This window comes from Pholis gunnellus, assembly GCF_910591455.1.
Source record: "Pholis gunnellus genome assembly, chromosome: 8".
NCBI lineage: Eukaryota > Metazoa > Chordata > Actinopteri > Perciformes > Pholidae > Pholis > Pholis gunnellus.
This window is the reverse complement of record NC_136534.1, coordinates 24,269,055-24,291,731: the sequence shown is the minus strand read 5'-3', so window position 1 is coordinate 24,291,731 and position 22,677 is coordinate 24,269,055. Positions and strand designations below refer to the sequence as shown.

The 22,677-nt window shown below is 42.0% G+C and overlaps 1 protein-coding gene across 2 annotated transcripts in view; it reads left to right on the top strand.

Annotated features, from left to right (window-relative positions):
• dgkb (diacylglycerol kinase, beta) overlaps window positions 1-20,674 on the top strand; it is a gene marked incomplete at both ends in the record, with an annotated part of 61,183 nt that extends 40,509 nt beyond the window's left edge. For both annotated transcript variants that reach the window (XM_079165319.1, XM_079165318.1), the window contains 5 exons: window positions 11,392-11,482; window positions 12,735-12,930; window positions 17,695-17,815; window positions 18,210-18,270; window positions 20,567-20,674. In XM_079165319.1, coding sequence (XP_079021445.1) covers window positions 11,392-11,482; window positions 12,735-12,930; window positions 17,695-17,815; window positions 18,210-18,270; window positions 20,567-20,674 — 577 coding nt within the window. The remainder of the gene's footprint in view (window positions 1-11,391; window positions 11,483-12,734; window positions 12,931-17,694; window positions 17,816-18,209; window positions 18,271-20,566) is intronic.
• Window positions 20,675-22,677: the final 2,003 nt, after the last annotated feature.

The following is a 22,677-nucleotide window of genomic DNA, read 5'->3' as shown; positions in this document are numbered from 1 at the left end:
CTCGTTATCATATTCTGGATTCAGTTAAAAAACATTTTGAAATAAAATTCACATCATTAAACATATTAGAATACAGATTGTGGGAGTGTTCACGAGATATTTCATTGTTAACAATTACGCTCATGAGGAATTTTAAAACTGACAAATAGAGTTCCCAAGGGCAAAAGTATTGCCAGTGCTTGTGATAAACATTCCAGTCATTTGTCATTTTTGTGAAGATTAAAACATCTTCAGGAGACCATGTGGCCTCTTCAGAGTCTCAAATCATCTTCCTTTCTGTCCGATGCTGGTTTTTAGTCCATATAAACACCACTTCTCTTTGAGTTGAGGTAAATGCCCTGAGGCTTATTGACATTCATTTTTTTCCTTTTTATTTTTAAACTAAAGCCCACGATGGACACAAGTCTCCGTAATTTAAAAAGGTAACAGAAGATGCTCTCTCAGTCCAAACAAACACACCGTCTGCTGCCCCCTCCGTGAATCCTCTCCAGAGCGCAGCGTGACGAATGGACCGGCTTCACATTTAGTAATTTGTGATTACCTCGAGGAGATGCGTTCACCTTTGGAGATGAACAAATGTGGCATCTATGTTTCCATCAATATTTAACGTCTCCCATACGTCTCCACTAGCGCCAGGGAGTAATTGCAGGCCTAATTGAATTTGCTTGGCTAGTTTGACATCATGGATCAGTCAGACTGATGACACACAGCCTCCTAATAATCCCATTTGTACTCATTATCATATTTTAGCCTGGTCTTAGTACAACATTTAGCTAACTATCCCTCCGCTGCTTGTTGCTCGATCATGCGGATATGCCGGCGAAATGGTCCAAAAGGGGAGTGGATGGGGTTTCAGTCGTATGATGGTTACCGATGGTTTCGAGGGAGGGGCCTATACGGTAAAGATACCGACTCTAGATTTTCTGATTAAACAAAGGGGGTGATGGGTAGTCATCGCCGTGTTATTGTCAGTAACCATTTTTCCTGCTTCAGAATCGTTTGTCCCACTCTCAGTCAGCCACGGTCCAGATCCACACACAGCGGCTGCATCTCTGTTGTTTTACACTCCCGTTTTAAGCCTTTTGTGAAAAATGATTTAGGTATTTTAAGAAAATGATTCCGTCTGTTATTTGAATTCAATTAATAATTCAGGAGGGGGAATGGGTTTAGGATCTCTCTATTACACACTATCCTTTGCCAATTCAATAATGCATGATTATAGTTTTTCAAGGTAACACAGATTTTGTTGGATTTGTCCAAAGGGCTCGTGTCTATTGGAAGCGTATTGCGACTCATCACGGAGTCGTTTTGCTGCAGCTCCTCGTTCAATAGAGGGAGCGTGTCTCTGGGGGAAGGTTTCACTTCACTGGTATCTGCAATAAGTATGTTTTTGTCAAGAATGAATGAAAGGAATAAAGATTTTGATGAGTTGTTGTCAACCATGAAACTCCCTGATACTGTACATGAATCTACTGGAAGCTTTCTGTCCCAAAATAAGTTACACTGATATTCAGTCTTTTCTATAAAAGGCCGATACATAGAGACTTGAACAATAATAATTAAAACAACAGTGACGCGGATAATAATAACAATAATAATACCACTTCCAAAACATGGAAATGAAATCAACAACATAGTGTAAAATGATGAAAAACCAGTTTTCAATTAGATCCAAGTAAATATTTCAATATATTTAGTTATGAAATTGTGGGAATATCCTGTATTTTGATCATCTTTTCACATTTGATTTGACACCAGACCAAGTTATATTCAACAGCTTTGTAGCCGTTACTGTTAAAGGAGTAACCTCCCCTGCTCCTTTCACACATGGGGAACCTAACTAATTGCTTCTGTACCAGGTTCATCTTATCATACATTTTGTCACGTAAAATTAAAATATCTAATTTTTAAATTTTTTGAACACTGACTGGTTAAAGGGGATTTTATTTCGAAGGTAACAGTGGGAAGTGAAAGAGCTATTTTTTCACAAGGGAAAACTGGTTTTATTCATTTTTATTTTATATTTTTTCATTGAAAAAATTATGTATGTTGTGATTCTTACATTTAATTAATTTCAGGATGAATAATCTACGTTTTGATCTTTAGTATTGAATCAAAGTATTTTACACTCTTTCCAGCCCTAGAGATCCGCCTGACAATCTCTGCAACAAACAGTTATTGTAATGTCTCCTGTCCGTATGTAGAGAATACTAGAAAAGAGAAGATCTCTTTCTTAAAATGCTTTTAAAAACGCCAAAGCACTGTCGACAGAAAAATAATATAATGTATTGAATAAACGGCATCTGAGCATAATTTTCATGGATTCAAGATGTTTATTTTTGTTGCTGGCCTGTATCCTTTTGAAGCCTTGTGTTTGCTCCTGAACAGAGTTGAAAGTCAAAATAAATCGGTTTATAAACATGGAAGGTTTCAGAACATGGAAAAAGCTAAATGTCACATTTTGAATTATTGGATTTTTAATATGAGACAGCAGTAATGGCTCTTCACTTCCCATATGTACCAAATCTATACATTCTGTCACCAGTTTGACCCTAAAAAAAACTGAATATTTAATGAGCTTTAATTACCAGCCAAACAACATCATGTAGCTTTTGTTAATTATGAAACGAGGGGATTTTGTTGTTGAAATGCAGGGGTCATACCCCCCCCCCCCCCCCCCCGCCCCCTCTTCATTTCTCTCGTTCTATCCATCTTCTGTATTTGCACCTTGGGGTGATTACCAGGGCGAAGGTGTGAAGATTTGACACTCGGCAGATAGATTCATTTACTGCCACTGCCGGACCTGGAGGTGATAATGAGGTTGAGGATTAAAAGCAGACAATCAGTCGGCCCGTGACGAGGGCTGCGCCACCTCCTCCCCCCGTCGCCACTCCTCCTCCACCGCCTTGTTAAAATATACTACTCCCTTTTTTCACCCCGTTTTTTTTTTTTTTTTTTTTGCTGATCTCCCATGTAATTACACACTAATCTCTGGCTCTGAGGGGAAAGAGACAGAAAGTGAGAGGAACAAGAGAAGAGAGGTGGAGGCAGAGAGAGAGAGAGAGAGACGGGTTAGAAGAACTTTGTGCTGTTGTACAGTTTCATTCTTATATACTTACATCATGTGTTTGCCCTCTGATGTTCACTTACTGCAGTGACCAATTCTCAGTTTTAACATTCTGTAACTCAGATGCCAATTTCTGCACACCTCTAGGTTTTAGGGATTGGTTATATTTACTCTACACTGTAACTCATATCCAATATAGTGACACGAAATTGCAGTAACAAAAGATGTTACTGCAATTGGGACAATGATGTATTGTCCAAAATCATGACACTTAAGTCGAGTGTGTTTGTTGTTTAGTAGGACCAGTGCGGTGCCTGTTTGGGGCGTTGGCCCTCGGAGCATGTGACCGTTTGGAGAGGGATGATTTCTTGGCTCCTGGTCTTGCTGCGAGCAGGGTTTTCATTTGTTACCCTTGAACGTGCTGCGTGTCCATATTGCACTAAATTGAACACGGTGCTCCCTTGACTCCCCAGCAGTGATTGCGTTGTTTGACCCACAACCAGCGGGTCCTGCAGGTTGAAAATTATACAGTTTTCTGTGTTTTTGTTAAAAATTCTGGTGAGGTTAATGTGGTTGATATGAAATGCCATTACTCTTTGAGGCATTGTGCGACTTGAACCGCATTTAGCTGCCGAGTGCTCGTGTTAAGTAATCCTGCATCGTTTGATAGCTTTCTGCCAAACAATGGCTCTACAGCAACATGATGAATTTAAGCAAACCTATTTTCCAGATGAGAACATCAACGCTGACCGAAGATGTGGTGGACTGTGGTGAAGAAGATAATCACGAGTGAGGTGTGGAAATCATCCAATGTGGATGTTATTCATAGAGATACTGACCACAATAGCACAATTCATTCTGATACAAAACCTTCATAAATCGGTGAATATTATTCAAAATGTCTCTCGCTGATGTAAGTGAAAATGTTGGTATCTTTAGACACGGATCTAAAAACAAGTTTGAAATGTACAGGTTGTTAAATATGGAGGAGCAGCAAAAAAACATGAACATTTTATGATATTAATTAAACCATGTCTTCATTTAAAAGTTATAAACCCAATTTTATTCTCTGTGAATGAATATTGTGGCTACATTTAATGTCCTATCAATCATACGTTGATCATTTTTAATAGCTAACCTTGTCTCCTGTGTCACTGTACAACTTACGTTGAGATGACACTAATTCACGTGAGATCTTTTGAGGGGAAACCTCTGATTTGGGACGTTTGGGCTGCAGCGTTGAAAGCCGCCGTTACTCCACCTGCGACGTTTGTTTATTCCGCGGCATCAATCCCGGCGCCTTGATGTTCCCATGATATTTGCTCTGCATACCCGGATCTATTTTTGGTCCCGAGACATCTAACACCGTCACGGCGCTCCTCCAGAGCCGCTCTGCCCCCGTGCGCCCACAGGCTCTCGCTGTGCTGTGTAACCATCCTGAGTTAACCTTTCCTGAAGGCACAGGGAAGCCCAGGCATGGAGCACTCTTTAGCATAATGAGTATGTTCATCAAAGCCCTGCGATGTGCTGGATGGGGGCCGCCGGAATCACCAGCACATGCACACATCCACACACCTAATGCTAATGTGCGTGTAGGCACGAACGTGTGTGTGTGTGTGTGCGTGTTTCCTGCTGAGCTGGGAACGGGGGCCACAGGTGACGGCACTCTAAATTACACATATGCACACACTCGTTTAGGCAACACACACACACACACACACTCATGCATGGTGGACCTCAGTAGCGGCCGCCCTTGGACCTCATTTGAGGATGAAATCGTTTATGTGGCCAAAGTGTCATCTATAATTAATGAACACTTGTGTGTAATTTAGAGGGATCTCACCTGTGGCCCTGTCCCCAGCTCAGTGGGAACGCACACATACACACACACACACACACACACACACACACCACATAAACTCAAGTGAAGCCTCTGCACACTACATACATACATACATACATACATACATAGAGTAGAAGGGCTGAGCAATATGAACAAAATAATGAATTTACAGGTTTACCCTTATAATGACAAACTGAAGAAAATAGATATTTTAGTAGATTTAAAAATATAAATTTAAACGGCCCTCATGGTTCACTGAATATCATTCCAACGCTTGAACACGCGGTTAACGTTGTGAAGTCAAACAAAAGCAAAAACTACGTAAGATATTGTAAAATATGCAAAAAACACAACACAAACATCACTCCTATAAGTTTGGGACACAAACACCGGTCTCCTGGTTCAAAGTCGTGCGTTTGCCAATCAAATTAGTTATTATAAGAAAATATTTGCAAGGGTAATAGACTGCACATAAGAAGTGGCTGTATTAACCGCGAAGTCAACAATTTGAATACATTAAATACATTATTTAAAACATGGACAACTCCCAGACCAGACAACGCCGTGACAACGACCTGTCATCAAATCAATCATCAAGGTAGCCCCGCCCTTAGGCATACCCTGCTTTATGGTCTGTTTGACTCTAAATGGACCATCATTTACTAAATGAACATCATGCTGTATTGAAGAAGACTTGAAACTAGAGATTGAGACCATAAACTCATGTTTACAATGTTTACTGAGGTAATAAATCAAGAGAGAAGTAGAGTCATTTTCTCATAGACTTCTATACAGCCAGAGGAGTCGCCCCCTGCTGGCCATTAGAAAGAATGCAAGTTTATGATAATTCCACATTGGCTTACATTTTCAGACCCGTATTGGCCGCCTGGCACGTATGTTACCCGAGAGGCAGAAAAAACTTGCTGTGTTCGATCACATTGTAATGACCGAAAGCTAATTGAATAAATGTGTCCACTTCACTGCACCGTGGCTTGCTGAACGAGCTACCAAACAAAAAGTGCACCGCTAACATCAGTTTGCGAGCTAAATAGCTAATTGGCTAGTCAGGTGTATCACATTTACCTTCAAATGTCAAGAATGGAAGATGCTAAATGTTGAGATTCATACCCTTCAATGCTGCTAAGACCACTGGTCTTTGGTTTATAATCTATAATTTAGCGACTGTCGCTAAGTGGAGCACCGTCCTTCAATCAGAGGATCGGCGGTTCGATCCCCTGCTCCGCTAGTCGCATGCCGATGTGTCCTTGAGCAAGACACTTAACCCCCATATTGCTCCCGTAGCTGTGCCTACGCTGTATGAATGTGATAGAATCTGAATTGTAAGTCGCTTTGGATGAAAGTGTCTGCTAAATGACTGTAATGTAATGTTTGTCTACAAGAGGTTTCTCTGATGCATTTACCAAACACCTCTCAGAAAGACATATCAACAATGAACATGAAAATCATGTTTGACACAATTGTTGACAGCAAGCAGCGATGACATTTATCATTTCAGCAAGTACAAGTACAAGTATGCTAAACTGTTATAGCATTTCCCTTAGCACTCACCATGCTGCATGCTGCTCCAACGTAGAGCAAAGATGAATGTCAATGATTGACAAATACCGGGTTTAAAAGCTAATGGGGAATGATACCTGACTCGGTTGCACTCTCACTGTAGAAACGAAATAGGATCGAAGTAAGTTCCCCCTGCAGATGTGTTGCTGGAGGTGTCAGACCTCCGATAAACACCCCAAGCCTGGTAAACAATATGAAATCGTGAATTAACAGCGAGGCTTTGTTAAGTTAATTTCAGGTGTCTTAACAGTTCCCAGACAGCGTCACAAATGAGATTCTGTTTCATTTCAACTTTTATATTATTACAACACTTGTTTTAAATTGTTCCAACAGCCATCTTAACAACACACAGGTGTTAAAATCAATTACTGGAATCATTACTGGAATAATGTTTAAAAAGAAGCCAAGTTTCCATATAACGTTATATGCACTGTCACCAAATGGCTGCGAAAGAAAAACGTGTATAATACAAAGATATGTATAAAAGAACACATATCTGAGGTGTCAAGCTTATCGGTTCACTTCTATGTCATTTTATCACTTCAGTTGTTCCATTTGATCCTAAAGATGTTGGATAATGTATACCAGTGCAGTTTTAGTATAAAAAAGCACCTTGGAACCATTGCAGTGCAACAGACAGAAATACATTTTTCAAACCGCTCGCTGCGTCTCTGAAGGCAAGACGATGCAACTCGGGTCATTTCTCAAACTGCCAGCCGGAGTCGGAGCGCTCTAGGCGGTGTCATGTTAAACAAAACAGTGCATTGATGCAATGCACAAAGAGTTGGTTATGTCAATGCGATATTTATCACCTCTGATCAAGAAGAAATTAGTGTGAAAATAAGGTCGTAGATCATCGTGGGTTAGATTAAGTGTCAGAGGGGAAGAAAAATCAATGGCTCTGTGCTCGGCGTTCAGTGTGGCCGGTAGAGAGTGCATCTGAAGGTGCTGTGGCCTCAGGACAGCGACGCTGCAGTGAAGCTCATCGCCTCTGACATCCGTTAATATGAGGTGACCAACCAGCGGAGGGTTGATGAACAAGGGTGTTTCGATTCAGGCTGTTTGAGCTTCATTTGTCTTTCTGTTGCTCTGCCTGACTCTTTTTCTCGGCGTTAGGTGTTTTTCTGAAGCAGCTTGTGTTTTTCTTTTTTTTTCTCGGCCACACGGTTTGTATATGTCCTCTTCTTTCAGTTTGGTTTCATGATTTGCTTGTGCAAATAAACGACACCTCAGTAGCGCTGGAAACCTGAGCCGCTGTTTTTCTTTTCGGTGCGCCAGCTGTGAGTACAACAGCTGATCTTACATGAACACCGCTAAAGTTATCATTGCAGTTACACTTTGCATTGATACACTGCAGGTAAAAATCACAGCAGAGGCCAATTGTGGCTACTCGGAGGATTGAAAACCTGCTACCTACCTACTACTGAAAACACAAATCGCTCCCACAGGGAACACATTGAAGGAACCTCTGAGATGTTTATGGAAATGGGCACTTTATGTTCACATTTATTGCTCTTACTGTAAACTGAAATCCTCCTACTCTACCTTAAAAGTACCATCGTACTGAAACAGACTCCCTATTAATCCAAGCACACGCTGGCCACTGTAGAAGACGCTCCTCACGGTCAGCCTGTCAGAGGAGTCCAGTGTTCAGCATCGGTCGGCAGATAACAAACGACAATCCGATTCGGCCAATGGGATGCTCCTAATTACCTAATGAACAGGGACATGAGGTGATTTGTTGCCATGGCGCGCTTGTTAGGGTAAGTGGTGGGAATCGACAGGACGGTCAGACGTTGTCTCTTACTGTATCTGTTCTTACAGTGTGTCTTCAGTGTCGTTTGGTTCTGCTGTACTTTGAAAAACCCAGCTGTAGGGAGGGGAACAGTGGGTTAGCAGATCTTTGAATGTGAAATAGGTCATTCCTTACAGGAAGTGTGTAGGATTTATTGGCAGAAATGTATTATAATATTCATAACTATGTTTTCATTCGTGTACGATCACCTCAAACTAAGAATCGTTGTCCACCATGTTGCACCGCAGTGTTTCTACAGACTAAACACTGGCCCCTGTGAGGGCCTTTTCTAATTTTCACGTTACCTGGTGGCCACCAAGATGTTCTCCGAGACGCTTTGAAAGGGAGAGGTAAACGAAGGGTTATTCAGTTGGTTGCAATCTGCAACCTCACCACTAGATGCCACTAAATCCTGCACACTGCTCCTTTAAAGTAAAATCATAGCGAATGGCTAGCAGGTGAATGACGTAGCAGCTCGGAGACTGCAGTGTTTTTCGATGAAGAAATATTTGAAATTCATGCAGAAGAACCAGAGACGTTATCATTCTGATTTCATTGCACTTATTGCATTGCGTGTTAGCTCGTTGCACTTATTGTATGTTGCACTGTACGTCTGCCCTGGTTTATGCTCTTAGATGCTTGTTTAGCAAAGGAGATGCACTTATGTCTTCTGGTGACTAGTAGTTCTCTTGAATACCGATGTTGAATACACTTATTGTAAGCTTTGGATAAAAGCGTCTGCTAAATGACTGTAATGTAATGTAATGTAATGTAATTCCACACCTTGGAAAAGCCGGATGCCTACATTACCCACAATGCAACTCAACATCCTACAGTTCCATTGGAGATTCCTACAGCTTGCCAAATGTGTATCTCCACCACAAACTGCAGTTATGTGTTGCTTTCTTCTAGTTTCTAATTTCCTCTCTTCACATTCATAAAGTGGATGTAGCTGCATTTGGGATAATTGGATTTTATTCTTCTTTGAAACTGTCAATTAGGCCTTCAACTCAGTTTATGGCACCGCGAAGAGAATCCATGCCTTTTCACATTCATTTTCATTGACTTTTTTTTAGCTCTAAAGCTCAGCTTCAACACAGCAATAACAACGAGTCTATGCATACAGAGCATTCCTTGTATTTGTGTCTGGCTTCATTCTCAGACCACTCGTTTTGAATATGCTTTTCAAAGTGGCCACCTTCATTTGTTTGTTTGCAAAAATGGCCCAGGCCTCCGTTCATGTGTTCTCTGGGGTTTGACTAGTGAGCTTACAGACTGATGAGGAGGATGATGATGAGGATGATGATGATGATGCTGGGGAAGATGTAGGGGTGTGTTGTTGTGGAAAACCTCTCAGCGTGGCCCTGTCGCCCTCCTGCCTCTTCCCACCTCCCTCTGCTCCCATCCCTCTTCTATTGACCATGTTGCACATTATAAATCAACTGTGAGTTGGGCTACCTTGCAAGTACTCTAATGAAAGCTCATTTATAAAGTGGCTAAATGGTCCTGACAAAAGTCCTAATGAGGAAATCAATAATTCAGTGATTGTTACTCTTCTTATACTAATACGTTCCTCTCGTAGCGCTTTGATTCCAGCTATGAGAAGGCCATTTCTTACTGTGTTCAGTTCTGCGTGTCAGCACTGTTGTAGTTTTTTTTTCTTTTCGTCCTTGAAGCTTTTTGATGAATTGTGTGTTGTTGTCTGTTGTTTCTTGGAAAGATTAAAAGGCTTTTGCGATCCGTGGGACGGCATGGCGCTGGTTCAACGCTGTGATGCTGCTTCTAGTGATTTTCGTGACAACCGCTTTTGCTCTTTCTCCCTCCTCAAATTTCTGCTTTTTTATCTCTTCCCTCCTCTACTTCCTCCTCTACTTAGGGGGCCTCTGTTGGCGCCCTGTTAGCTAAGTTCCAAGCCTAGCTTAGCTTAGCTTACCCCGATGCTAATGCAACCTCACCAGGTGTGACAGCAGGCCTGTTAGTGATCGCACTGGCATGGCCTCACCTGCAGATAATGCAGAGTCATAGAAATGTTATAAGATTAGAATGGACAGTCTCCGGGGGACTTGACTAGTACAAAAGAAAATGGCGATTGTTGTCAGTTGTTATGGTGACAACACATCAGTAGGGCCAGGGCAGGAAGAGGAATACGAGGCAGAAACAAGTGGGCAGAAAGGTGGGTCAAAAATAAGGAAGGTGCCTAATTAGCACTTGTGTTAGAACTTGTGCAGGTGACCAATTATTCATCTTTTTAATCTTGTTCCCCTTCATTTTTTTAAGCTAGATTGTTAGAGAAATAACAACCTCATTCTGGCTGAAAACAAATATTTATTAGATATGTTATTTTCCCCCCTTTAAGTCCACATGATTTCTTTTCTATTTCTGGGGAACTGTCAGACGTATTTTACCAGGATTAGCCTGAATTCAACACAGACCGCCGTTACACAACTAATAAGAAATAAAAAAACAATATAATACAACGGGTGCAACAAATAATCAATATGCCCGATACAAAAGAAAAAGACATTTATTTGTGTAGTCATGAGAATATAATGTACCGTAGCAGCATGCGGACAGATGGTGACTCACCCCTGCGAGGTCATTGATCATCAGCCTTAGCGGTGGGAGTGTGTGTGCTGCAGGAAGCCCGGGGAGCAGCACCCCAGTCCTCCGTTAATTGCAGGGGCAGTTAGATTACCCTCTTACACCCCTCACTGGGCCCTAATGTTGGGCATGGGTACCCACTGGCGACCCCATGTGCTCCCTCAGATGCCTCCTTTAACTAGCTTTAGATTCATCATTATGCTTCAATATGTGATTAATGAGCCACATTATGCATTCTTCGGAGATTAATGACTGTGTGATTTTGGTCAGCGGTAAACATTAGAGGTGTATTTCCTGTGTAGTTTCAGAGGATCCTCTCTTCAGGCATGAATCAAACACACCTTTACAGAGTGGTCTCTTTTTCACGAGCTCAGCATATAAGGGACTGGAGACAGAAGAGATGCAACGACTGTACACGCTTCAGATTTTGATGTGGGGGAAAACACTCCTCTGTTTCCTCTCTATTCTTGATCCCTTTGCAGTTCCTGTTGTCTTGTTTTCTTTCAGAACAAAGAATAAGCTGTGGTACTTTGAGTTCGGCACTTCGGAAACCTTTTCGGCCACGTGTAAGAAGCTCCACGACTTTCTGGAGGTTGAGGTAAATCAAACCACATATATCTAGAAAAGGAAAACGGAAAAGGAACTAAAGTCACGGCTTTCATGTGCTCTGCTATGTGAATCCCTGGCAATCGCACATTCTGTTATTATCATTATAATATTCTGATAAAAACCATATGCACATAAATGCAGATACGTTCTCAGCCAAGAATAATGGTGCTTAAAACGTATTCTGGTCAGCCCTTGTTCCTTAAATGGCAGACATTTGTACTAGTTTCAAATTCGCCCAGACAGAGTGTTGATGTGTGAAGGCTATCTGTGCACCTCCCCGCCCGCTTCTCACTGAACATCAGTTCAACATAAAGGTAATTAGCCCTACACGACCCTGCTGTGTGTGATATTGAGTGATAATGAAGACGGTGTCTATACAATTCATCTTCCCCCTTCTCAGAGCTATCCACAGAGTGCCGAGGTCGTCATTAATTAGTGCTCGATAAGTACCCACAGTACTGGAGGAGGTAGGAAGATCCATACTGGTATAAAATCTACTATTTAGTACTACTGGCCTTTGTCAGCTTAATCACATCAAATTGACAAGAGGAATTGTGGTATTAAACAAAGACTCAGGTTAAGCCTCCAAATAAAGGTTCGGACGCAGTCTAATCCTGAGTCTGTATAACACCAAAGAGACAGATTCAGGTTTAGGCTCAGCCAGAGAGAAATAATCAGACTGAGACAGAGTAGGGCTCGAACGGAGATGCAGAGTCGGGATCAGACGGAGAAACGAGTAAATGTTCAGAAAGACGGATATAAGTTTAGGCTCAGTCAGAAATACATGTTTAGGCTCAGGCTTAAAGAGATAAATAGATTTAGGTTCAGATTCAAACTGGGTTAAACAAACTTATTTTCTGACATTTTACTCTGCAGAAGGTTTTTTTAATATGAACTCAGGATAGTGGCTGTCGAATCAGGTCCGGACCTTGTATAGTTGCCCTTTCACACAAGTTCGCACACAACAGGCGTTTGTCCATGTCAGGCGCTTTCTCACCTGGTGAAAAGTCTCTGTTTGGTTTGGTCGAGGGGTGGCTCCTGGGTTAAGAGTGATGGATGTAGGACATGACAAAAGATTCTGCAGTTAGAGTTCGTAATTTGGTCATAAACAACCGAGTCTCTTTTCTACTTAAAGACTAGGTAGCATTTGAATAAGCGCTGGCATCCAACTTCAACCTTCGTGCCTAATAAGTCGCTTTGAATTTTGTGTTTTAGCTCTTCTTCTTTCTCCTTTCTAAAAGTGTGATGGTGTTACGTTGGACCTCAGCAGCATCTCCTTGGAAGGCATTGCCATTCTCAACATTCCCAGCATGCACGGCGGCTCCAACCTTTGGGGCGAGAGCAAGAAGAGGAGGGGTAACCGCAAGGGGGGCAAAAAGGGCCAAGACAAGAGGACGCCAGTGCTCGACCCCAAGGAGCTCACGTTTGCAGTTCAAGGTAGCTTTGACAGCATAAGAATGAATACATTCATGACTGTTGTCTGTTGGTATTAATCCAGCTGTCACTGCAGAAAAAAAGCCAATAAGAGCATATAGCCAACCTAAAACCCCAAAAGAGATATAACATAATGGAAAATACCATTACGAGTTGTTTTTAGCCACGCTAGCTGTGTGGGTCTTGGGATGGCAATGTTAGCTTTTTACTTATTTATATTCAATACCTACCGTATGGAGTGCCATGAAATCTTTTGAACATTCACGGTGCCCAGACGATAAACCCTGATGACTTCTGAGCTAAAGCTAAACTCACCTACATGGTAAACATCACCAAGTTAGCATTTAGCTCAAAGCTCAAAGGTCAGCATCACAAAGCCGCTAGTACGCCCGTAAACTCTTCACCGTCTTTTAAACACAAAAACTTTTTAAAGATGCGTGTTTAAAAGTCAGAAAGTTCAACACACAGAGAGGTAATCGGCAAATCAGCACTTTCAAAGCCCTGCATCTGCTGTAGATCATGGTTTGTTTGCGTTATTGGATGATAATACCGTACGTCAAATAGCATAGGGAGGCTCTTTCGCCTGAAGCCCCAATCAGACAGTCTGTGTCCTTGCTCCTATCAGACAGATCAAAGCCTAAACTTTCGACCAAACTTTTCTCAGAGTGCATGAATATTTCACCGATGACAAGGTGAATCATAGCGAGCAGGTTTTGTTTGCAAAGAAGAGGTACAATCATGTCACTGTTTGGAACTGTCACTTGTGTATTAATGGTTTGTGTAGGCTCCAGTGGACAGGCTCAGTTAATAGGAGCGGACTGAGTGGGGGGGTGTTAGGCATTCCCCTGAATCCATTTACGTCAAAAGGAAGCCCGTCAATGGGAATGTATGAATGAACGAAGCAGAAGGAGTCCGCTGCTCTGTGGTAACTGTTGAAACGGTGTGAGCCGCTTGAAGGGCATATTATAAAAAGGAAGAAATATCCAGAATCGTTGTAGAAGAAGTATTCCAATCCAGTATGTAAAGGTATTAATATCACCATGCAAGCAGTACACAAGTATTGAAAGTATGGTAATACTAGTCAAAAGGAGTAGAGATTAATTTTGAGCTTGCTATGGAATTCATTACAGGCTTTCATGGTCCCCAGAGGACTTATCCTGGTAACGTTGGTAATTCCTCCAGCCTTGGGGGTTGATGCCCAACCGTAACCATTTATTTCCCATCATGTCTAACTCCTGTCCGCTCAGTTGATGAGTTTTAGGTTTCATAGTGAGATGGTGTTTTTTGTACTCGGGGATGAAGTGGATGTTACGGTCCATGGCGAGTCAGTGGGGATTTCCAGACATGGCTGCTGGTGATCCTTCTGAGACTTCACTGGTCAGAACATGTCGAGTGATCTAGTTTTTCCTGATGAGATTCCCTTTGGATCTCAGAAGCTGTTGCACCTTCAAAGTATAGCTTGATAGATTCTGTCAATATATGGATAATTAGTCCCTAATATACAGTAGCAGCATTTAATGTACCTGCCTGATGAAAGAAAAGGTGTTCTGTGTTGTAAAGTGCTGTTAATCACAGCAGGGCTGGTTAAACAGGTTAAACGTTTTTAAGAAAGTGGGAAAAAAACTATTATCAACCAAAACAAAACAGACTATCTTTTTACAAGTGCTGCTGCATGCTGGGATGCTTGTAACTTTCCACATGGGAGTGTTAGATGAAGGTGCAGTGTGGCCCATACTGTGAGGGGGATAGTTGATCAATTCAAAGCTCAACTTTGCTACAATGAACACTCCATTAATCCCTGAATAAAAATCAATCAGCGTGAATTAAAAAAGAAAAGGGGGCTACTGTCTGAACCTGGAAAGGCACTTAGTGTGAGCGGGGAGTGTGTATTCGTGTGCCACTACGTCTCTGTCTGTTTGGGCCTCTTTATTGATGTGTGTGTGTGTGTGTGTGTGTGTGTGAATGGATGCCCTTGTGGAAGGTGCCCTCAAGGTGAGCCGCCTTACTTGTCAGATCAAGAGAACGACGTATTTAGAGGTAAACACAGGAGTGCATTAGCCCAGAGGGGGCACCGCCGAGCACGATGCACGGATCAAACTGTTGGCTGGGATTATTTTGTGTCTGTTTGTGCGTGTGTGTGCGTGTGTGTGTGTGTGTGTGTGTGTGTGTGTGTGTGTGTGTGTGTGTATGGGTGGGTGGGTGGAAGGTGGCTGCAGGATAAAAAAAACCTGACCTTTCGGGAGCTGTTAAATCGTCCCGCTGGTGACGCCAGGAGACAAGCCCCTCAGGTGGAAGGGAATGGCTGCGGAGTGAATTATTTAGAATGGGACTGAGGTTTTTGCAGGGGAAGGGGTGGAAGGGAGGGGGTCCAATGCGTGGGTGGAGGGGCTGATGCTTGGGACTGATGCCCCACGACAAGCCCCATGAAGCTTTCACTGGAGGATCGGCCTCCGCACGCCCTCCTCCTCCTCCTCGTCCTCGCCGCCATTCCTCTTTAGTTTTACTTTCCGCTGATCGGCTGCTGGTCCTGCTCTGCTCCCTCCCTGTTGCTCCTGTGTCACTGTGACAAGGACGCCGTTTCTTATCCCGCACTGTTGACGGGAAGACATGACTGCCGAGATTAAAGCCACGGCGTTGCTTTTGTGAATCTCCCACACGGGCTCTCGCTCACATGACTCTCTCTTACTCTGCGTCGTCACCTTCACTGCCTGTTTGTTTATCGCAGTCAAATATTGCCTTCAACACTTCACATAATGTTGATTGTAGGTTGGGTAAGGGGGGGTGTTTCAGTTTATATTTGGCCTCAGGCTGCTTGTGTGTTAATATTTCATCATCCTTCTTGTGTAAACAGTGAGGTGACTCCGTTTCTCTCCCAGTCTGTCTCTAGGAAGTAAACATTATGGCTTTCTTCTAAATTTGGCAGAATCCCCTTTTGATTATTGTTCCAGGTTTCATTCGCAGTAATAAAAGAAATAATGGTTGGTGATTCAGAATGACAAGTCACCAGTAAATCATATGAAATCTGGCTTTCACTTTTTGAAATGTGTCTGTAATTTGTTGAGCTAAAATAAGATTGTTGTTGTGATTTCTGAGCTACATGTATCTTTATCCAAAGAGCACCTCAAACATACTCTATTTGAGTCCTGCTAGCTCTTACGCAAACATCTTTAGACCCAAATATAGTTGTATTGTCAGTTAGGATTGGTTTAAACATTCTCAGGTCATCTCGAAGTTCATGGTTTTACCCAAAACATGCAGGTCAAACATGTGTTCTTGTGTTTTTATTAAACATCTGGTTGAACACACCTGGTTGACCTTGTTATATTTAGCAGAGAGGCTCTCTGGTCTTTACTGGATCTTTGCCCGCGGGGCAATAAGGAATCCTTATCGCCACGGTCCATCACGCGTGTCAGCACGGGCCCGTGTGAGCCGTTTGCGTTAACGTGAGAAGTCACAATGGGGGGGCTTTAAAGCCCAGTGTCAGCGGGTCAACCTGCTGGGCATGTACACACACTCCTCCACTCCGACCCTGGAAAGCACTGCACTCACAGGATAGGGACAGACGCGTGTCCATCAGCACGGTGACAGCTGAACACCACAGCTCGGCGGCGAACAACAACACCTCACGACAACGGCAACATTACCCGCGACACTCCTTCAGGAAACCCACGCGGCTCAAGACAAACACGACGGCGATGGAGCGGCGTCGGTGACAGCGAGCTAACTTCGCTCGCACGCACCGAGCGGCTGAAAACGGGTCTCGGATTTCAATTAGTGTCTGTGTGCTCCCAGCAGCGAGGCAGCAGCTTCTTAATTTGTGGAGGGACGAGTCGACGGAGAGTCGGAGGCAGAGCGGGGCCCTGGAACAGATGGGGCCCGGCGTGACGCTGGGCTTCCAGCAGGGGCAAAATCAATGCTCATAACTGCAAAACAGAAGAGGAATTAATAATTATAATATCACAAGATTGCTCTGCATTGCCGGTGCAATCTCATTAAATAGCTGTTTTGTTTGTAGCTTGTTGTTCTTGTTGCCTCTTCTCTTCTTTCTTTTTTTCCCCGTGAATGTTAAATGTTTCTGAAGTGAGGAACATCACATCATGATCTTTTTATTTGAACCTCACTTTCTTCATGCGTTTTCTTCATCCCTCACTCCTCCTCTCCCTCACTGTGGAACTCAGATATCAACAACATTTATGGGCAAGAATGAACATATTGTGTTTTATTGAACCATCAATGGAACCATTGTAGCATATGTACCTGTATGAAACCCTGCAAAGCTACCGGCATGATTTTACTTTTAAGGCACTTTATTCTTGCTTACAGTAACAAAAGTATGAGGATTTTCTCATTTTTCTAGGTTGTAGATATTAACCCATTTGAGCCTGCAACGGAAATTTGTAATTCTCTTTTGTGGAAGTGATCTCTGGGTTTTCCATTTGGAGAAAATTTAAAAATTGGCCAAACCTGCTACTGCAGTTATATTTTTGGAAAGCACAGTACTCCTATGCCCCCTAAATATAGTATGATAAGGTAACGGCTGAACCTTAAAAACTACAAGGAGCACAATTTGGTATCTTTGAATCTAATATCAAGGATTATATGTAAAATGAAAAGAATTGACTTTGACAGAAGTGTATTTTTCATTTGATGTAAAAAATAAGTAAGTTGTACTGTTACAGCTAGTTCTTGAGTTTTGCCTCCATGACCGCTGCAGGTCTGGTTCGTCTGACTTCACGTTCATTTACAGATCTGTTCTTTGTGTCTTAGAGCTGTCTGACCAGCTGCTGGAGGTGGTGGGGCTGGAAGGAGCCATGGAGATGGGTCAGATCTACACCGGCCTGAAGAGCGCTGGGAGGCGCCTGGCACAGTGCTCCTCCGTCACCATCAGGTCAGCGTTCAGCTGGACTCACTTATTCAGTCGTGATCGGTTGTCTTTCTTGTGGGCATCTTTGCTAGAATGTGTTAGCATTAGGTAACAATCAGCAATCCTTTGGCCTGGAGATGAAAAAGTCCTTCAAAAAAGTCTGTTTAATAATAGTAATAAAGGCTATTTATAGGTCAAAGTTATTTTTTAACAAAGTGAGGAAACAAGAGAATTAATAAAAACAAACAGATAAAAATGCAATTATCTCGATTGATTGTCTTACATATTAAAGCATTGAAATATTAGACGGTATTAAACTACCTGTTAGCTGAACATTAACCTGTTGCAACACTTTAAGAATTTAGCTTTTTATTATTTTTCACAAAGTTTAATTGTAACATGTTTTCTTCACTGGCAGAACCAGTAAATCCCTCCCCATGCAGATTGATGGGGAACCTTGGATGCAGACCCCCTGCACGGTAAGTCATTAAAGGTTTCTAGCATCTTTGACGACACCCATCTTCCATGTTGTGCGTCATCACAAGTGTGATCCGTTACACTTGTAGCCACATGTAATGTCGATGTGGGGGTGTACTGAGTATACTTCACTACACCGCTGCAGCAAAGATGTTGGTATTTATTCCATTGGAATTGTTGCAATAGCAGCAAAATTGTGCCGTTTCAAATGTAATTTGTTTAATAGGTGAGGTTTGGTGACCTCGGGTGAAGTTAATTATTTTATTACTATTCTTTTTACCTCAGCTGAAGACTAATCAGCCAGAATAACTGACATCACCTGTGTGGCCTCCAGCAAGAACCTTTACAGACATGACCATCGCTTCAGAGGTTTTAATATATGTCTTGTATTAGGAATTAAGCCTTGAAAACTGTTTTGAGATGTTCCATAACGTCCTATGTCTCACAACATTTTGTGATGATTTAAAGGCTTGATGTTAAACTTGCATGACTTTAATTCTATGGGGCAATGCGCTATAATTGACTACATTGTTTTGATGTTAATGCTGGATTTTGCTCACATTCAGGAGCAGTTTTATAATAAGACAGATGCAATAAACTTGGCATCTAGTTCCGTATCTGCTCTTTCCATTTGTCCCATAGATCATTGCTTTGTGCAGTAATTCATCACAAATATGTTATGATACAAGTCTCCCTTCTCCTAATTTGCTTACCGTCTGCGTCTCAAACATGTGCTCCGACGAGTGTTCGCCCTCCGTCCAAGTTGGTCCTTTTTTTCGAAAATGAAATTCCTCAGTTTGCGTTGATTAGGAGGGTTGTGTTTAGTTTTAATTACAACACCACTGCAGATGAAGTGCTGCTGAGATTTACATATGGATTGCTCGGGCAAAGCTAAAGAAAAACAGTGCATGACAAAACGAGTAGCCTGTAAGTGCTCTTGTGTCTTTCTGGCACAACGCCACGCAGCAAAGTTAGGATCTGACAATCCATAATTGTGCTGCAATGATTTCCACGGCGAGTTATTCATACTGTTTGTCGGAGCTGAATTTGAATCAGTCGACCTGTTAAATCCATATAAAAACACCACAGTTCAAATGGGATGTTAACCCACTAATTATTAACAACAACAACTATGCAAATGCGTCTCGGTTCCTTGGCGTGCATAACATATTCAACACCTTTCAACCATTTGCATTTGGAAGTGACATATGACATGTATCACTGTCTCTTTGATAACTGGGTCTTAAGAACCTGCTGCAAACTGAAATTCTAAATATTAAATATAAAACCCACTGAGTTTCCTTAGTTTGGCGGATTTTTGATGGCAAATTGGAGAAGAATAAATAGATAATTTATTGTAATTGTTTTTAATTTCGAAGAGCCGCATTGCTCTGTAACTGGGTCTCTTGACATATAAATGCTTGATGTTGCATATTTAAAACGGAGCTCAGTAAGCTCCAAATGTATTTCAGGTATTCTTTTAGATCCTCGTGTGACCAGTGTTTTCCTTTAAAAAGGTTATAGCATTTTTTTGTATTTTGTAATGTACATCAGAAACATCAAGCTCAATCACGTTTAATGACAGCAGAAAGCCAACAAAAGCTGGTAATTACTACTGAGTCAGAGTGCAAGTACAATAAATGGCAGCTTTCCTTTGAAGTGAACGTGGTCCCTTTTAATGCAGATGGTAGCATTTCCTCTCCTCATTACTGCGTTTAGACTCTTAGTGCAACAGCATAATGAACTATGTGCTTGATATGAAAACCCTTGATGGTTGATATTTGTTGTTCCATTGATCTACAATTTCGGTAAACAGGATATTGTCAGCTTTTATACCCATAAAGACCTACTTTATCTTAATCCAGCATAATGTTTCCATTAATTCAGAGATGTGAACCCCAGGGATTCTCAAAGTTTGGCACATTAAGGACCAAACAGGCCCCGTTTGACAAGAACCCATATGGACCCATTGTTGTGGATGCATGCCTGAAATACGTTCTGTGGGTAGATAGTAATGGGTAAAATGAAAAACTTTTGTTTAATTCACCTTTTCTTTGCCCAAATTAGGGCGCTTTCCGCATTGTGTCCTTTTCTTACTGAAGTTTTATGGCAGAATTGCATTTTTCAGGTGAGAAAAAGTATGCCCAAAGTAATGAAGGGGCAAGCTAGCTAGACAGACGGACAGAGGTTGGTTTAATTAGACATCAGCTCACTCACTTCCTCACATTTCCTCACATATCTTTTGTACCGTAATGCAGCAACTTCATCTCAGCTTCTTCGCTTCTCTCCCAACACCAGATTGAGATCGTCCACAAGAACCAGGCCCCCATGCTGATCGGACCGCCGCAGTGCCGAAGCTTCTTCTCCTCCGTCATCAGGCGAACGCGCACCGAGGGCAAAGACTGATGGGTTCAAGACCTTTTCGAATCCTCACAAGCGCCTGCGAGGCAGCGGCCCACAAGTTGATCATCACTCGGGCCCGTTAGTGAAGGGGGGGGGTCTTTGATGCCTGTTGACAGCCCAGAGCAAAGTAGCAAACTGTAGGTTCAGTGTGTATCGCCGGCGGCGTGGAGACGTCACTGAGAAGCCCTTATTTAAAGTGGAACGAGCTGTGTTTAGGACCGGCGCTTCGACCAACAGCGTGTAGTGTAGTTTAGCTCCAAAAATACTGAAGCTATTTCGGGAGGTCCAATTTTCCAATAGTCTGTTTTTATTTTTGCTGTTGTGATCTGTGCCACGTGGAGAAAAAAAAACACGCAGATGAATGTGTTTTTGTGATATGATGTATTTATTTATTTATTCATATTTTGCTGCTATTGATGATTTGTTTTTTGCATTTGCATACCCTATGATGCATGATGGACAGTGAAAGAGGTTGCTGCCGTTGAAGCTGACATATCTGGAGCTTTCAGCTGATCTTTCCCAAGTGTTTAGTACGTTTGCTCAGCATTTCTTTCGGCGCTTCACCCGTGAATGGCTTCAAGTGGTGAAAAGACAGAGAATCACTTTTGCTTTCTTTTTTTAATGGTTCCTGCAAATCATCCGTGTCATGTTTTGATCTGCTGCGTTGCTGCTCCGTCAGTGGAAAGATTAGGAATGATTATTGATCTTCATGAAAAATGCATGACACTCTTTGTTTTTACGTCGCACGAGAGATTTTCCGGACAGTTTTACCAACTGTGTGCACACTTTCTGTCGCATGAGTGACCAAGATCTGTTTTGACACTTGTGGAAATTGATCGTTTTTGTTGAATCTACGTCTTCAGTGCTGCTCGGTTTAAACATATCATTCTTTATAAGATGGCTGCATTTTTATGAGATCCTGTATTTTTTTCTGAACAGGTACTCAGGTACTTTTAAAGTGGAAAAACAGTGAAACAGCAGCAGAAAAAAAAAACGTCTAGTGTTCAATCCGACTGTATGCTGATACAGTGACTGTACAGTTGGATATTCACAAGAGGCAGTTTGAGTGGTCATTGATTTGCTCTGATGTCTACGGTTGAGTGTTTACAGTCCGCTGCGTGCATTGACCAATTAAGGTCTAAAAACAAAACGACTATTGACATATATATGTACAAGCTTGATTTAAAGAAGACATAATGAAAATCAATCCCATTCAATAATTACAGTTTTCAGAGGCATTTTACAGCCACTGACGCGTGCACATGGCGTCTATAAATGAATTAATGATGCCACTTTGGCAGATTTTCTTTCTTCTAAAGTGTTTTATTTCATAAAAGTCTCCTCTATACATTCAAATAGCATTGAATTCTGGATGGTAATGGTAGTGATTCAGTACATTTCTGCATTTAAAATAGTATTTATTTATATTCAGTCCCACCAAAGACACATTTTGGGGGATTTCTTAGTGACCTACCAGCGGGACACACACTTGGTAAATGTGTTGTGTTTAACTAAGTTGCACTCCTTAGTCTCGAATGTTTGTCTTTTATTAAAGTGCCATACGCCAGAGGAGACGGGTCTGACGAGCCTCCCATCTCTTTGCTTTTTAGGGTGCTGCGTTTGTACAGTGAGGTTGTATTTTTGTACACAGTATTTATTTATTTTTCCGCTTTACTGCTTTCACTCTAGAACTCACACTATGTTGTTCTGCCTGCCAATGTTGACTGGGAAAAGTGATGATGAAAATATTAATGAATAAAAAAAAGCTTTTGTTGTTTGACAGAGTGTTGTGGTGTGTTTTGTACATTTGACCTTTCTCAGCCCAAAGCTTACAGAGATGGTTTTGTGCCGTTAACGTGTTGGGTAAGTTGGATAGCGTTCACGTTGTTAAAGCTGGGGTATGTAACTTTAGAGACAATCCAGAGCCCCGCCATCCAAAACTACTCCACATAAACATGCATGTTTAAGCCATTTTCTATTTTCTGTCCGAGCATTCAATGCATTGA